Source organism: Danio aesculapii, chromosome 22 (genome assembly GCF_903798145.1).
Source record: "Danio aesculapii chromosome 22, fDanAes4.1, whole genome shotgun sequence".
Lineage (NCBI taxonomy): Eukaryota > Metazoa > Chordata > Actinopteri > Cypriniformes > Danionidae > Danio > Danio aesculapii.
Window position 1 is genome coordinate 3350706 of NC_079456.1, and position 18197 is coordinate 3368902.

Genomic DNA, 18197 nt, shown 5'->3' on the forward strand with positions numbered 1-18197 from the left:
CAGTTCCTGGAGGGCATCTGCACAGTTTAGCTTTAACCCTCATTAAACACAGCTGATCAAACGTATTGAGTCCTTCAGGCTTGGTTTAAACCTGCAGGTAAGTGTGTCGAAGCAGGGTTGGAACTAAAATGTGCAGAGCTGCGGCCCACCAGGAACTGAGTTTGACAACTGTGTCTTAAACCATCAAAATGAAACTGAAAGTGAATAGATTCAAAGAGCCTTGCATTCCACATCTGGGTTGTACCAGCCGTGCGTAAGTTAAAACTTAGCCTAGTTGTGACTTAAAGGGACACTACCTTACAACTTACAAATAACTAATCATTTTAGTGTTACACTATTGAACATAGTTTAAACATAAAGCTACGTTCCAACTAAATATTTACGGCAGCCTCTTCCATGTATAATAGTAGAAAAGATATGACCGCGAGGAGTTTGACACCTGTGGTTTAAGCTTCACCGTCAAGTTTGTGTACTCACTGCAGTCAAAGCTCAAAATTAGTGCTGTCAATTGATTAAATTGATCAAATTAATAAATTTGATTAAACTGGTGTTGCAATTAATTAATCGAATTAAATGCATTTAGCTCAGTGGTTAGCACTGTCGCCTCACAGCAAGGTCACTGGTTCGAGCCTCGACTGGGCAGTTGGCATTTCTGTGTGGAGTTTGCATGTTCTCCCCATGTTGGCGTGGGTTTCCTCCGGGTGCTCTGGTTTCCGCCACAATCCAAATATATGCGCTGTAGCAGCTTTCCAATTGCCATGATCGTTGGTAGAACGAGCAAGTTTTGTACGTGTAACAGTACCAATTTTGCAAGCCCTTTATTACTTACTTTTTAGTCAGTATGGTCAAAAACCCTGTGCTTCCTACCAATGCTCTTTCTCAATGCCGTGATTTCACCTTATACAATCTATAGCTCCAATATGTGCCATCCGCTTGTTAAGTCGTGGCGTATCGATGACGTATGGTATACTGTTTTCTAGGTCCAAGCCGCTACACATTTACATTGAGAAGATATTCGTTTATGGCCATTTTTTAGTCCCATCACACATTAAGGTGTATTTCATATAAAATCATGGTGTACACAACAGTCTCTGGACTTGCTGCATCACAAATACCACATTTTTAACAATTTATAAAAAAAATCATCACTTTCTGGCCATCGGATATTAGGTATGTATGTATGTATGTGTATATATATATATATATATATATATATATATATATATATATACGTACATATATATATATATATATATATTGCTATCGTGATTTTCGAAATTATTACAGCGCTTTGTAAATGTTTATTATTATTATTATTATTATTTGATGAGTCTGCCCATACAGCTTGATAGAGCGCTTGGACCCGGAAGCTGCTTCACGTGACGTCACACTTAACAAGCGGATAGGTGATTTGGATGAACTAAATTGTCCGTAGTGTATGAGTGTGTGTGTGAATTTGAGTGTATGGGTGTTTCGTAGGTCTGGGATGCAGCTGGAGGGACATCCACTGAGTAAAAGATATGCTGGAATAGTTGATGGTTCATTCCGCTGTGGTGATTTATGAGAATGAATGAATAATTCCAATTATTAAAATGTTCTGTCTCACTTTAAAGCTTAAGTGGCTCAGTTTGAAGAAGTCGGAGAAGCTGAATTAATAATACAGTAATTATAATAATATATTTTACATTACATATGAGGGATAGGCGTTAAGAGTATGCTATTTAATTGGTTATTTAATAAATAATATGAATAGTACTTTGTGTAATTACTGTTTTTACATTACTGAGATGGCTAGGGTGGGATTGACAAAAAAATGATCCTAATTGTATAACAAGCACACTAGGTGGCGACATTCAATAATTTAACTTCATTCAAAACCATGAAGAAGAAAAAGCGTCGAGTCTTCAGAGCTGAGGTGAGTCGTTGACTCTTTTTCTTGTGTTTACACAACAATAAAACACACTTTACAGTTTATTAAAGCGACAATCTGCGACTAGTTTCTGCATTGAGTTCACCTCTATCTGTGTGTCTGCTGACCAAAACAATACAGCAGGCAGAGAGTAGCTCTGAGAGGAAGATATGATGTGTGATCTGAATAAAAGGGAATTTAGTGTGGCAGATGTATGACGTTTGGCACTGCAAATATTACATTATAGGTGCTTGTTAGTTTTTGAGTGTCTTTATATGGTCATTTTTATATTATATAGATGCGTTAGCAATCAAGTTTATGCATTGCAATGAATACTTATTAGGTATTAAAACTATTTATAGATTTCTTGCAAGAACAGTTGGTTAACTATAATAATAATTGGTTTATCCTGCAAACACTCAGTATAAATGAGCTGATCTGTTGATCCTGAGTGGCTGTTTAATGAGTGTTTATAGTCTGAGGCTTATTAATATTATCGGAGCTGATGAAATCCTCTTTACATAATGTCAATAGTTCATATTTTTACTTCATTTGTTATATGGATGTCTCCAGATCTACTAGTTGCCAAATTAGCTACCATCTTGATTTATTTTGTCAATCATAATAAATTATGCAGGGTTGTCTGTTTCTTCGTTTGCAGCTCGTCCTCCTTGAGTTCCGCTGTAAATACTGGAGTATTCCCATCAGTCTACAAGTGAAGACGAGCACCAGACCATCAGGAAGAAGAGAAATCTGTAAAGACAGAGTTTATTGAAGGACAGTGAGAAGATGAGTGATCCAGAACCCTGCAGAATTAAACAGGAAGAGACTGAAGAACTAATAGGTTTGTGTTTATTCATTACTCTTCAATAATGAGGCTATAGAACAGTCACAAACACAGATCTTCGGATGTGCTCAATTTAAAAGAGCCAGTGCTTTTGTAGGTTCGTTCAAGGACTGCTAAAAGCCACCATAGAGACAGATGAGACTTCACTGAATACTTCTCATCTTTCCCAAGAGCCGAATACAACTGTGGCATTGCTATTGCTATATATGTTAATTATTTTGAGAACCTACATCGGCATCCAAACAAAGTGAATCCAGACATCCCAAGTCTCCCAAAAGCTCCAGGATTCTCCTGCATATGCATAGAGACTGGGGATGTCTGCGAGTCCAATGTGTTCATGTAGTGCATCGTAGTTTGTGTAGACAGATTACGAGCAATAATAATGTGTTCATGCAGCATAAGGTTATTGTAAAGGCATAAAAAACAGGGCAGAATAACATGTTCACACAATTTCCTTAAACATGTCACTTATAACCATTTAGTGTGGACATGTCATGGTCGGAAGCAACTTTACAGAACAAAATACGGTAAGAAAAATCACTAATAAAGCAATTTGGAAACACTGCAAATCATGAAAGAAGAATTCAACACGTCTCAATGAAGTTTGGAGTGCATATTTGATGCATGAGTTAAAATGCACACTTATAAATCCATTACTTCTTTACTAAAAGGAAATAGGTTCATAAACTACTGCTAATTACAATATGTATATTACAATCATTTATATAATTAAATGCTCAAGTAAATATTAGATTAGATTCAACTTTATTGTCATTACACATGTACAAGTACAAGGCAACGAAATGCAGTTTGGGTCTAACCAGCAGTGCAATAGCAGCACGTGCAGGATACAGGTATAAGTTATAAAGTGCAGTTATAGAGAAATGATGGTAATATTTACAGATGGATGTACTATCAACATTATATACAGGTTGTATTAGCTATGAACAGATTTACAATAAATGAATATATATTTACAGATGCTATTAATAATCAGAAGTGTGCAGATAGATAAACATAATTACAAATGTATATGTACAGTGGGTGTGTACATAACTACAAATGTCCATGTGCAGTGGGTATGTACAGTTCAGATAAATGAATCAGTGCAATGAATATGTGCAAATTTAAATGTGCAAATGTTAAATAGTGCAGTGATTGTGAGTAGTATAAGTTAGAGGAGTGTGGGGGGTGTATTGGGGGGCAAAAGAGTCAGTGAGGGGCAGAGTTCAAAAGGGAGACAGCTCTGGGAAAAAGCTGTTCCTCAGTCTGCTGGTTTTTGTCCAGTGGAGCTGGACAAAATATATATGTATTTTTTAAAAAATTTCCCTAATATTTCTAGTAGAGCTGGACGATATGGAAAAATTTATATCGCGATATATTTCGGTCGATACGATATAATACCGATATCGATATGGATAATATTAAAAAGCCAGGAAAAAACTGGCAAGACTGCACACAATGGATGTGTGTACCCACAAATGTCTGCAAACTGAATTTACAAAGTCTATAATAACATCCAGGCTCTTATAACTTTTTTTATAACTTTAAATAAAAACTATACAAAAAAATTTATGTTTACTTTTTATTTGTATTTAGCCTTTACAAACAAGACATGTGAAATAAACTATCAAATAAATAAACTCTCAGCCTCAGCTTATATATATATATAAACTTTTTGTTTACTACTAGCTGAAATTGAGTTCCCATGAGTGGAAACCCTACTAATAAAGACAGTTTTTAGATTATTTTAGCTTGATAGTATAATATATAATGTGCCTTTTGTTTGTTAGAAACTAGCCTCTTAAAGTGAACTTATTTATTTAATTTTCAGATGTGATGGTGAAGGAGGAGAGTGAAGAACTGAATGAAGATGAGGAGAAACATCATGTCAAGAGTGAAGAAAAAACTCAATCAGAGACTGAAGATAGTATTTCAATGGAAAGAACAGCTGTTGAAGATTTGACCTGCACTCAGTGTGGAAAGAGTTTCAAGAACAAAGTCACTCTCAGTCGTCACATGAAGATCCACACTGGAGAGAAACCTTACAAGTGTTCACACTGCGGCAAGAGATTCATTCATTCAGGACAATTGAAAATACATGAGAGGACTCACACTGGAGAGAAACCGTATCACTGCACTGCTTGTGGGAAGAGTTTCACACAATTATCGTCTCTACGGACACACAAAACTCATTCACAGTAAGTTGATCATCTAAACATCCAGCTTTTATTGTTTTTTCTCAAATGGTTGTATTATTTTGGATAATTGTGGAGCTGATCATACATATTTGAAAGTTTCATGTTGTCCTTTGTTTTGGGAGTGTTAAAAGTAGTTTATATATATATATATATAAGATCTGCAAAGACTAAAGCCTCGTTTCCACCAAATGGTTCAGTTGAGTTCAGTACGATTTGGTACAGGTCACCCTTATCAGCTTGTGTTTCCAATGTCAACAGTATCCATACTTTGCAGGCATAGTGTACACCAGAAAGTAACAATCAATGTCATTTTCGCACAAAGAAGAAAGATTTTCGGGTTGTTCACATAGTACATCTTTTGCGAACTCAAGTTCGTTATTTATAATGTAGAAATGCACAAATACAGAGAGGAATTGTTGTAAATTTTGTTTTGAGGTGACGTGTATGGCTCCATAAGCAGCAATCTGCAACATGTGCCTCATGCAACATAGCCATGGGACGATAACCATTTTCAAGGTATACCGGGGTTTGGAAAAGTCAAGGTTTTAAACCCGACAACATTTTCTGCCATACCATTCAAAAGGTATGTGTAGGATTTTTTTTTTGTTTGTTTGTTAGGATTTCCAGCAGAAAAAATATCCAAAGATGCCGTTTTAAATTGTGAAGAAATCTGTGTTTTTGAAACTAATGAACATGTTTACTGAACCAAAATATTTTAAATGTTTCCCAAAATAAAATATATTGTGTTCAAAGGAGAATTTTTTTTTTTGTTTTTTGAGGGTGTCTGCAGGGTCTTAAAATGTCTTAAATTTCAAAAACCAAATTTAGGCCTTAATTTGTATTAAATTCCTAAGTAAAGACTTAAGGTCTTAATTTCACTAATTGTCCCACTAATTGTCCGTGTAAAGTTACAGCCAATACGTACAACCAACAAATCCATCTAAAAAAAATGCTTGACAAAATTAACATTTATTAACTATTTAGCAATATGGTATAATTTCACTTCCCTTCATCCTAACAATAACATTTTTATACATAAATTGATGTTGTGCATAAATGTTGTGTATTATAGCTTTTTAAACTTTAAGACTGATGGTCTTTAATTTAATATTGTTTATGCTACATTGCATTTGTGGAAAATACTCTGTTTTGGTTTGATCTTCAGAAGACTTTTAGATTAGTATCTCATTGTGAGTGTCGATTAAATAAATAACACCAAAAAAAATGTTGTTTTTTTATATAGCATTGATAATTATTTAGAAGTTAAAGGTGTAGTTACCCTCAAAATAAATATTAGCCTTGATTGAAACCTCAGAATTCTGAAGATATTTTGATTTAACAATAGGAAACAATTACATTTAAAAAAGCATAATTTTGTTTATTATAGCTTTTAAAATGTCTATTTAAAAAAAAAGGTTTTGCTAATTAAAATGTATGTATATAATTAGAGTTTGCTTGTTTTGACACATTATTTAAAATATGTAGCTAAGAAATAACAGAATTTTAATTTCAATTAAGCAAGTAAAAAAAATTCCACTAGTTACTACAGAAAATGAGTAGTGGTTTGCCCTGTGAATGTCTGAAATTTTCATTCATAATGGTCTTAAAAGTCTTAAATTTGACATGATGAAACCTGCGGAAATCCTGTTTTTACCCAAACATGTAAAAATCATATATTTTAGAGCAGTAATCACTGCTGGTGGGGGGGCGGTGAAAGTCACAGATGAAAGTGACCTAATTTCGTGTTTAGCAATCAGCGCTGCCACAATTGGTTCTTACTTTTAGCCCAGAAATGTTTTGGTGCTACATATAAAAACACTTTTCCTGGTTCTGAGCTGCTGCTTTTGGTGTCAAAAGAAAAATAACTGATTTATAATGGCTCGTTTCCACTGACTGGTACGGCACGGTTCGGGTCGGTACGGGTCACCTTTTTCAGGCTTGCGTTTCCACTACCAAGGGTACCCTTTTGGTGGGCGTGGTGTATGACAGAAAGTTTCAGTCGACGTCATTTTTGCTCGAAAATGTCTACATATCACATGAGAATCATGTCTCACAAAACAGATGCTTCATACACATAAATACTTGTGTAGAAATGTTTATTAGTAACTTTTCTATGAACATGAGTTGATTATAACTGCAGATCAATGACAGTGCTAAATAGCCTACTATAATGTCTGTAATTATATTAAATAACTAAATAAATGCAATATATATGAACACATACAGACCCTTACAGTCTCCGATATATTACCAACTACAGAAGAAAAACACACAGCAGACATTTAGTCCTTATTTAGGTTCAAAAACAACATAAAATATACCCCACAGTCAGTGTTAACCTCTTATCTGTGTCTTTAATCTTCAGCAGCACATGTAGCCTCTGTTAGACAGTAATTCCATCTTTCTGAGTTCATATTAGTCCAAAAGGTGAAGATAATAGTTAAACAAGACAGTTTGTTCACGTTTGCTGAAAAAATAATGTGCTCCTTTTTTCCGGCTTCTCTTTTTTTTCTTGCGCTTCTCTCGCATTTGGCAGTACGTTATCTGACAGGATCGGGTTTCAAAAGCAATTCTCAATTCTCCAATAATCAAGCGCACATTATTATCATCAGCTTAAGAAGTGTGTTGTTTCAAAGATAGATGCATGGCGAGCGCAAGCAAGAAAGCGAAACCACTCAAGCTTCAGACTGGCTCATAAAAAACTACGCGGCACAGGGTAAATCTGCTCTTCTTTTTGACTTTGTGGCTGTTCATCCAGACGACAACAAGGTTTGTTTGAGCCCGGGTCGACCATGGCTCTTTATTATATGTATTTATAATTCCGCTATAATCTCTCGCTGTGTATTTCAAACATGGCGGGTTTTTTGTTTTCATTCTGGCTTGTTGCGTAAGAAAATGACGTATCTCTGTAAACCAATAGCGTTCAGCTGCGCGTCTAGCTCCACCTTTTGGTACCCTTTCTCGTGTTTGGTACCCTTTCGAAAGGGTGCTGAAAAAGTGGTACAGTACGTTTTGGTTCGGTACTCCTTTTCACAGTGGAAACGGCCATAAAAGCGTACCAAACTGAACCGTACCGTACCGTACCGCACCAGTCAGTGGAAACGGGCCATAACTAGACTCTGGCTCTGAACCAGCACTCAAACTGTCTTGGTGCTGACCATGATGAAGCAATGAGAGCGAGTGATTGGCATGTTAAGTCTATGCAAAGACGGGATAGACGTCCTGTGGCAATTCGAGCGAATGACACTGTGCGAATTGAGTGTTTTGGAAGTTTGACATGCATAACACGTGATTAGCGCTAATCTTTCAAGGTTAAAAATCTGAAATTTGGCAAATATTTGTGCCAACCAATTCACCAATTTTCAACCAACGCGTTAACCAATCAGGAGTAAGCTCTAGTAGTGGCTATCATTTAATCAGGAGCTTGTTTTAGTAGAGGCTATCATCCAATCAGGAGCTTGCTTTACTAGCAGCTCTTGTGTAGTTGTTAATTTCATGTGTAGGAGTTCTTGTTTTCTTTGTAATGTGTTCTAAAAACGTTAGAAAAAGTCTCTGTTGACTTCAATGCAACAGGATAAAAATAGAGCATTATTCCCCCCTAACAAATTGTCCTGTGGCGCTTAAGTAGGTCAAAGGAAATGTACATGCAGATAATACAAATTTGAAGATTTGATTACAAAATGTTAGTGTTTAAACTGCAGATAGTTGCTGTTTATGCCATTGTATATAGGCCTCTGATGGACCCAGATATGATGCCAAAAAGGTCTACGCTGTTTTTCCACCCCTTCATATACACATAAGCACAGCTACCCTCTCAACAAAATCCATGTCCACCATTTTACTATGAAAACGAGTGTGATTTTTGAGGTCTGTTGTGAAGCGAATTCATGCACGAATGAAGCAAAATGTTCAAGCGTCTATTTATGCATTAATATCTCGATTAAATCGCACAAGGCACATTTGGTGAATTAGTCTAAACCAGTGGATCTCAAAACTCAATTCCTGGAGGGGGCACAGCTCTGTATATTTTAGCTCCAACCACCTCCAACTCACAACCTGCTTAATAGTCTCTAGTAGTCTTGAACACCTTGATTAGTTCCATCATATGTGTTTGATTAGGGTTGGAGCAAAACTCTGCAGAGCTGTGGCCCTCCAGGAATCGAGTTTGAGACCTGTTGCTTAAACCAAGGGTGCCCAAACTCGGATTGGGTCGGTGTCCTGCAGAGTTTAGCTACAACACACCTGCCAGGACATTTCTAGCAAGCCTACTAAGAGCTTGACTAGCCAGGTGTGTCTGATTGGGGTTAGATCTAAACTATGGAGGACACCAGCCCTCCAGGACTGAGTTTGGACACCCCTAGTCTAAATCCTTTGACTTATTACAAACTCAGTCCTGGAGGGCTGGTGTCCCTGCATAGTTTAGATCCAAATTTCTTCAACACACCTGTCTGGAAGTATCTAGTATACCTAAGAAAGAGAGCTTGATTAGCTGGTTTAATTGGGGGTTGGAACTAAAATATGCGGGACACCGGCCCTCCAGGACCGAGTTGGGCACCTCTGGTCTAGAGGGTCATCAGCAATTAATTGATAAATGATTAATCCTTGCGTCCTTTATCTTACTCTCATAAAATCAATTTTTTCTCTTTACTCTTGATTTTCAGACCAGATTGTGAAGCAGGAGGAGAGTGAAGAACTGAGTGAAGCTGAGAAGATCCACCCGGAAACATCCATACAAAGGGAGAAACCATATTCCGTGGTTTTGTGTGTGGAAAGAGTTTTAAACATCAGTCAGGTTTAAGACTACACCAGAGGATTCACACTGGAGAGAAGTTATTCATTTGTCTTGAATGTGGAAAGAGTTTCACTCAATCATCCCATTTAATCAACACGTGCTGATCCACACCGGAGAGAAACACACAACAACTGTGATCATGCGGCAAAACATTTGCAAGGGCTTCAGACCTAAAGGACCATCTTAGAGTTCATACAAAGGAGAAGCCGTATTCATGCTCTGAGTGTGGAAAGAGTTTTGCACATCAATCAAATTTAAAAGACCATCAGAAGATTCACACTGGGCTGAGAGAGTTTGTGTGCTTTGAGTGTGGGAGGTCTTTATTAGAGAAGGACACTTGAAACAACACCAGAGGACTCACACTGGAGAGAACCTTACCAGTGTTCACACTGCGGCAAGGGATTTGGTTGGTCACAATCCCTGAAAAACACATGAGATAACTCACACTGGAGAGAGACCGTACACATGTACTCAGTGTGGGAAGAGTTTTGGACAATTATCACACCTTCATCAACACATGCTGATCCACACTGGAGAGAAACCGCACAAATGTGATCACTGCGGCAAAACATTCTTGAGGGCTTCAGAGCTGAAGATTCATCTAAGAGTTCATACAAAGAAAAAGCCTTATTCATGCTCTTCAGCCCCATCAGGAACGTTGCTCAGTGCCTCCAGAATTTCATAATGATTTTTCTATTGCCTATCATGACATACTTTGCATCTCATCCACAATACATTAAGTTTTTTGTGAGGATATCATGCATCGCAATCCATTCTCTTAACAATTTTAGATAGATTCTCAAAAGTTTTAAGTGGTTCCAATTCATGTTGGCCTTCTGTAGCTATGATTTACCGGTCAATCTATGTTCCTACTCTCACCTATGGTCATGAGCTTTGGGTCATGACCGAAAGGACAAGATCTCAGATACAAGCGGCCGAAATGAGTTTCCTTCACAGGGTGGCAGGGCAAGCCCTTATAAACAGGGTGAGGAGCTCTGTCACCCAGGAGGAGCTCGGAGTAGAGCCACTGCTCCTCCACATCGATAGAAGCAGCTGAGGTGGCTCGGACATCTATTTCAGATGCCTCCAGGATGCGTAACAAGGGAGTTGTTCCAAGCATGTCCCACCAAGAGGAGGCCTCGGGGAAGACCCAGGACATGCTGGAGGGACTGGAATGCCTCGGGATTCCTCCGGAGGAGCTGGAGGAAGTGTCTGGGGAGAGGGAAGTCTGTAGTTCTTTTCTACGACTGCTGCCCCCACGACCTGGCCCCTGATAAGCAGACTCAGCTACTCAATAACTGCAATAACTCTGTTAATATAAAATACACATATCTAAAATACTTCTAATTTTTCTGAAATACAGTGGTTTCTCGCTATAATGCGTTTCACCTTTTGTGACCTTGTAGATTCTTTTGTGCAAGTTGTCATGCTTTGTTTACAGCGCCTTGTGTTCTGCGTCCTGATTGGCTGTAGACCACTGTCAATAAATCTCCTCTGTGTCTCCTGTAGAGTACAGAATGTGTTCAGCTTGCCACATTAACATAAATCTTAGATCACTAGCAGTGAGTTTCAACAAGGAGGCAAAAAGGCTTGTAACTGTCCACAGCAAGACCATCGTAAAGGTCTTGGATACACACAGCGCCACGCAGCTTTATGTGTTTTAGAATTGTAAACATAGGTTTATATCAGGGTATGAACACCGGTGCTGCAAGTCGATGTCTTTCTGTGGTGCCCAGCTACAATTCAGGACACTGTTCACATTTTTGCTGCACCACAGAGTGCCATCACAATACTTTCATTTTAAATTATGTGCGATACTTCCAACTGTCATGTGCGCGGTGCATCCGGTGTACTACACCCTTAAGGATGGAGTCTGCTTTAGTTTTGTGGATCAGTGACTGCAGGATAAAGAACATTTTTGCTGAATGCCAATATTATCCGGACAAAAGCTAAAAGACTTTATTTTGCTGACACCGATGAATTTTTGTGTCTGACAACAAGTTTGGATCTTTGGTTTCATTCTATCATACTGGACTGCTGTTGCAATGGAACGATATTGAGTGTCGCCTCTTGGTAATTCTAAGCTCTTTGCTTTGAATAAGCGTGCCTCTGTTGCCTAGCAACTAACTGCAAACATAAACATAACTTTCTGATAGCAAAAACATAACTTTACATCAGATATGTCTTTCAAAACAGTATATTCATTACCACGGAAGAGTTTTCACTGCTTGAGAAAGTGAAAATTAAATATTCACGTGTGCACACCTGTGTTTCGCACCATGCTGAAAAAAACAGCTTAAACCAGCATAGGCTGGTTGGCTGGTTTTAGCTGACTGACCAGCCTGGTTTTAGAGGGCTTTTGACTATTTCCAGGCAGGTTTTCAGCTGTGTCCAGCCTGGTTTTAGCCATAGAATGGAAAAGATATGGACGTAGTATCCGTGACGTCACCCATAGGTTTCAGAAGAACCCAAAATAAGCTACCAGTAGGCATGGCCAACCATCGCCAATTTGTTCATGCATCATTGCACCAACCGGGGGCAAAGAGGCGGGACGTAAGCGGACCCTGCTAGCATTTTGCTTAGACTGTCTTTCCTATGGAAGAATCGCTTAATACTTAATACAATTACCTGCGACTCGTTTGTGTTCTGACAATATGTGCTTGGTTGTGTACTATATCAATAAAGTGTTTAGACTTTTAAAAACACTGTTGTAATACATTGAGCCACTAAACATTGGTCTTATGACGTTTTTCAACAGGAGGAAAATGCGAAATACATCCAAATATATATATGCATAACACTGTATGACAACGCTTCAGATGACTGTTGTAGAGCCTACAGCTAATCAATCTGTCGGATTCTGGAGTCTATTACAGCTCTAAAGAAAAATATTAATGATAAATGATCTTAAATAAAAAAAATACAGTTATAGAGATGGTATACAAGTATATAATTTCACTCACCTGGGAAACGGAGACCACATGAATGGTGAGATGGTGAGAACAATTAAATGCACACAGCATCCCATATTATCTGATAATTGTAAGAAATAATTCTAAAGGCAACTGACTGTGTAAAGCCACATAAAACAAAAAGATACTATATATATGCAGAGTTCAGCAGCTAATGGTGAGGTGACGGCGATCAGCGAGTCCTAGCTGTCACTCAAGCAGCCACACCCTTAATTATGCACAGTTAATATAGCCTAACAAAAAGGAAACAGATGAGTTCTAAAAAAAATTCAAACACTTACAGTTGTCATGGAGGGTAATATTAGCTATATGAACCAAAATCGTTTTTTTTACCAGGCTGTAAACACCTCTTTTCTGCTGTAAAGTCTGCCATTTTAACAGGGGGGTCATAGATATGTGCTCTATTATGGAGCCAGGACTTGCAGAATTTCGATGAATTGCAGTTTTGGTTACTTTTGTATTTGCTTCACGAGGGAGAGGGATGTTGCTGCTTGGTCTGTGCTGGTCAGGCTGGAAGATTACCAGCTAAAACCAGCTAGACCAACCTAACCAGGCTGGCAGCCCAGCCAAAACCAGCTATGTTCAGCTTAAACCAGGCTGGTCAAGCTGGTTTTAGCTGGCCATTTTCAAGCCTGACCAGCTAAGACCAGGCTGGAAATAGCCAAAATCTCTCTGAAATCAGGCTGGTCAACCAGCTAATAATCCTAGGCTGGTTTAAGCTGTTTTTACAGCAGCCCAACTACACGTTTATAGGCTGCATTACTTTGTGTGTGTGTAATTACTTCATTAAATATGACGTTCAAACGCTTATTTTTAATATCTTAATAGAAGCTTTGAATGTAAATAAGTGACTATGACATCTCATAAGAGAATGCTCAAAATGACCCTCAATGGTAGTTATAGAATTCGGGTAGTGCCAGTGTGCCTAGTAAACAGTTTTTTCACCTCACACATAATTGAGATTAAGATGTTTTTTTTCTTTGGCTTGTCGGTAGTATTGTATTTTGGCGCGTTTTTGTTTGATCTGCCTTCGCGCCCCGCTTCGCCTTGATGACGTCAGCACTGACGCGCTCATTCAGCGTCGAGTCTTCAGAGCTGAGGTGAGTAGTTGACGCTTTTTCTCGTGTTTACACAACAATAAAACACACTTTACAGTTTACTAAAGCGACAATCTGCGACTAGTTTCTGTATTGAGTTCACCTCTATCTGTGTGTCTGCTGACCAAAACAGTACAGCAGACAGAGAGGAGCTCTGAGAGGATAATGTGAGCTCAGTGTTTGTGTTTCTTAATAATTGTACGTTTTTTAACGTTTGGAGTAATAACATTGCAAACCGTGATCTGTGTATTTATTGAGAATTTAATTTAGCAGATAAATTCAGTTTCACACTGAAAACATTCAATTATTGATTTGTGGTGCTCATTAGTTTTGAAAGTTTATGATTTGTCAGTGGTTTTGTTGTTATTTTACACACCACATAGATGTTTTGGCTATCTGATTCCTGTATTTGTATGAATACTTATTAGGTTTTTAAACTATATATAGACTTGTATGCAATATATAGGCCTGTATATGTTTATAGTCTGAAGCTCATCATCATGTTATCAGAGCTGCTGATATCCGCTTCATTCATTCATCCATTTTCTCTTCGGTTTAGTCCCTTTATTAATCCAGGGTCGCCACAGCAGAATGAACCGCCCGCTTTATTCCTCTATATTATCTATTAAGTGTAAATTAAGCAGATTTTTATTTCTTCAGTTGAAGGTTGTTCTCCTTGAGGTCAGCTGTAAATACTGGAGTATTCCCACCAGTCTACAGGTGAAGACGAGCATCAGACCATCAGGAAGAAGAGAAATCTGCAAAGACAGAGTTTATTGAAGGACAGTGAGAAGATGAGTGATCCAGAACCCTGCAGAATTAAACAGGAAGAGACTGAAGAACTAATAGGTTTGTGGTTTATTCATTACTCTTTCAATATTGAGGCTGAACACAGTGAGGTGTGAAGCTTCAGCTCTTCATCAGTTTTGGTACTTGAAACTTACTTTTATTTGCCCAAATATTAAAAGGAGCGCCTTAACTACAGTTCATATCAAACTTTAAAAGTTATATCATCAACAGCAAAGCCATTACCTTTTAAAGGGTCACAAAAATTTGTATTGAGATGTTTGACAGTCATGTATGTGTACGTGTTGCTAAAAACACATATTGGGACACATGTATTTCACTAAAAAGTGAAAATTGGTGTTTTTGCGTTATTTCGAGCAAATTCGTTCTCCAGTTTGAAAATAAATTTTGAAGCTACGTCACAGCGATGAGAGCCTTGTGCAAATTTAAGCGTGGAGATTGGATGTCTGTACTGGCGAGTACAGCGTGATGTTTTTGATTTTTCATCATTAATTCGTGAGAAAGACTGGGTTTGAACCAATCAGTGCGCTCTATTGTGAATGAGGTGCAACTTCATTAATAACTTCAGTGGAGTGCGTACAACACTGTTTCCTTATCCACGAAATTAAAGAGTAAAACGAAAGAAAAAGTTAAGAGGCCGAATAGAGGAGGCTCGTTCTTTATCCACGTGCTGCAGATGCTCTGTTTAACTTTTTTCTCGCTAGTAAAGCGTTCAGTTTTTCCACATACAAAGTCCACCTTGTAAATAACAAATGCACCATGATGCGACACCAGGGGCGCAACTACACATTTACTGAGGGGTATGCGGGTTCAAGTTCAAATTGGACTGTATGTATGATTTGACAGTTAATTTTGATAAAAGTGTAAAAAATCTAAACAGTTACGTCTACATGAGCACTTAAACTTGGCTGTGTGACTGCATGTTATTGTGTTAAATGATTTTGAATTAAAACGTGTGTGCCAACGTATGCAACTCATGGTATAATTTTTTATTTAATAAAATACAATATTATACTCGCATAAAATGCAAAATAAAACATTTTTAACAAAACATATTTATTTATTTTTGTTATTTGAAACTTTTAATAAGGATAATTTCGAAAATCGTTTTGGCACAATGTCGCCCCCCATGTGTGGCGCCCCTATGCGACGCATATACTGCATACCCCCTTTTTGTGCCTCTGTGCGACACATCTGACTGTTAAATGGAATGAGAGATGAGACCATAAACTGTAAAAAAACCATAGACTGTAAAATATATGGATGCAGTATCCGTGACGTCACCCATAGGTTTCAGAACTGTGCAAAAGAAGCTACAAGTAGGCGCGGCCAACCGTCGCCATTTTGTTCGCGCGTCACCGCACCCATGGCGGGATACCAAACAAGGGCAAAGAGGCGGAGAGTGAGCAGAGCTACAGACACCTGCTGGCACTTTGCTTAGACCTGGCAGACAGGCTTTACTTGGGTAGAAACGCTTAATACTTCATTACCTGCGACTCGTTTGTGTTCTGACCACATGTGCTTGGCTGTACACTATATCAATAAAGTGTTTAGACTTTTAAAAACACTGTAGTATTATATTGAGCCACTAAACATTGCTCTTATGACGTTTTTCTACAGGAGAAAAACACTGATTACTTCCAAACACTTCAGATATAGTGTGTGTTAGTAAATGCAGGATTATTGATGAACTCCAGCATAACACTGTATGATAACGCTTTAGATGACTGATCTAGAACCTACAGCTAATCAATCTGTCACATTCTGGAGTGCTTTACGGGTCTACAGAAAAATATAAATGATAAATGATCTTAAATAAAACAAATACATTTATAGAGATGGTATACAAGTATATAACTTTACTGACATGGGAAACGGAGGCCACATGAATGGTTTGTGAGCACAATTAAGTGCACACAGCATCCCATATCATCTGATAATTGTAAGAAATAAGTCCAAAAGGCAGCTGACTGTGTAAAGCCACATAAAACAGAACAAAAATACGATGAATATGCCGAGATCAGTGGCTAATCTGCCGGATTCAGCTGAGGTGAAGTGACGGCGACCAGCGAGACCTAGCTGTCACTCAAGTGGCCACGCCCCTAATTATGCAAACTTAAAATAACCTAATATAAAGGAAATGGATTAGTTATAAAAAAATTCACCCCCCTCACAGTTGTCATGAAGGGTAATAATAGCTATATGAACCAACATCGTTCTTTGTACCAGGCTGTAAACACCTTTTTTTCTGCTGTAAAGTTGGCCATTCTAACAGTGGGCTCAATTGCAATTTGCTCTATTATGGAGCCAGGACTAGCGGAATTTTGATGAATTGCAGTTTCAGTTACTTCCGTATTGGCTTCCCGAGGGAGAGCGGGAGGTTGCCGCTTGCTCAAAACACAGCCAGAACCCAATAAGAGAATAAGCACAATCCCGTTCATCCATGCGCCAGGCGCAGAGCGTATTTTTCCGTCCTTAAAATAGCAAAGTGGATTCGGACATGCCTTTAATGCTTTTGCACCATGCGCTTTACACTTTGCGCCTAGATCGTTAAAATGGAGCACAAAGAGTGTCTCAATCTAACCCTCCTTACTGTGTTACCGCCTGTAGTTCACCTTTATGCTCGTCTGAATCCACTTAAAATCATGAAAACAGAAAAATGAGTCTCTCGATCCCTGAATATGTTTGTGCACGCCTGCAATGAGCAGTTTGTTGCACTGCAAATTGTCGGCGCGTTTTGTAGCCTAATGCTTTGACCACAAGGGTTGATTGTTCTAGCTAAGCTTACTTGAACATCAGCATATCATAAAAGAATCAGACACTGGTTTCAAAACAAAGTATTTGTGTTTTATAATCAGACTCTTGTGTCTGAAAATGGAAATGCTACTCTGTTCAAAAGCAAGCTAGTCGACCGCGCACTCCGCTGCTCTTGTGCTTTGGTCGATTTAGCAACACACTGCTCTTGTGCAGGCTAATACGTGTGTGGAGATTTAAGCATGCTATTTTGCAGTTGGCACACATCTATTTTTAGTTGTAAATGTTAGTGAAATGCTCACACTGTTGAGCCCTGATAAATCATCAAACTGTTCAAAACTAGCATCTTTAAAATGAACTTATTTACCTAATTTTAGGTGTGATGGTGAAGGAGGAGAGTGAAGATGAGGAGAAACATCATGTCAAAAGTGAAGAAAACACTCAATCAGAGACTGAACACAGTATTTTAATAAAAATACCAGCTGTAAAAGGTTTGACCTGCACTCAGTGTGGAAAGAGTTTCAAGAACAAACACACTCTGAAGAGTCATATAAAGACTCACACTGGAGAGAAACCGTATCACTGCACTGATTGTGGGAAGAGTTTCGCAGGTTTATCTTCTCTACGAAGACACAGAAAAAAGTATCACAGTAAGTAGATCATCTAAATGTCCAGCACTTCCTGGGGGTGTTAATAGTAGGGATAATTGTGGACTTGATAACACGTATTTAAAGGGGACGCATAATGCAGTTTCATGTTTTCCTTTGTCGTTTGAGTGTGACGAGCTGTTTGTGTTTATATAAGATCCGTAAAGTGTC

At 38.2% G+C, this 18197-nt stretch overlaps 1 protein-coding gene and 1 pseudogene across 2 annotated transcripts in view; both read left to right on the forward strand.

The window, feature by feature from the left end:
* The window catches only part of LOC130215599 (zinc finger protein OZF-like), a 226606-nt gene that overhangs the window by 203138 nt on the left and 5271 nt on the right, over window positions 1-18197 (forward strand). The window contains exons 1-2 of one of the 2 annotated variants that reach the window (XM_056447443.1): window positions 14490-14667; window positions 17757-18029. In XM_056447443.1, the coding sequence (XP_056303418.1) occupies window positions 14613-14667; window positions 17757-18029 (328 nt within the window). In that variant the 5' untranslated portion in view covers window positions 14490-14612. Of the gene's footprint in view, window positions 1-14489; window positions 14668-17756; window positions 18030-18197 lie in introns of those variants that run through there. The other variant, XM_056447444.1, reaches the window with a different exon arrangement.
* LOC130215675 (zinc finger protein 135-like) lies at window positions 1306-11252 on the forward strand (annotated as a pseudogene).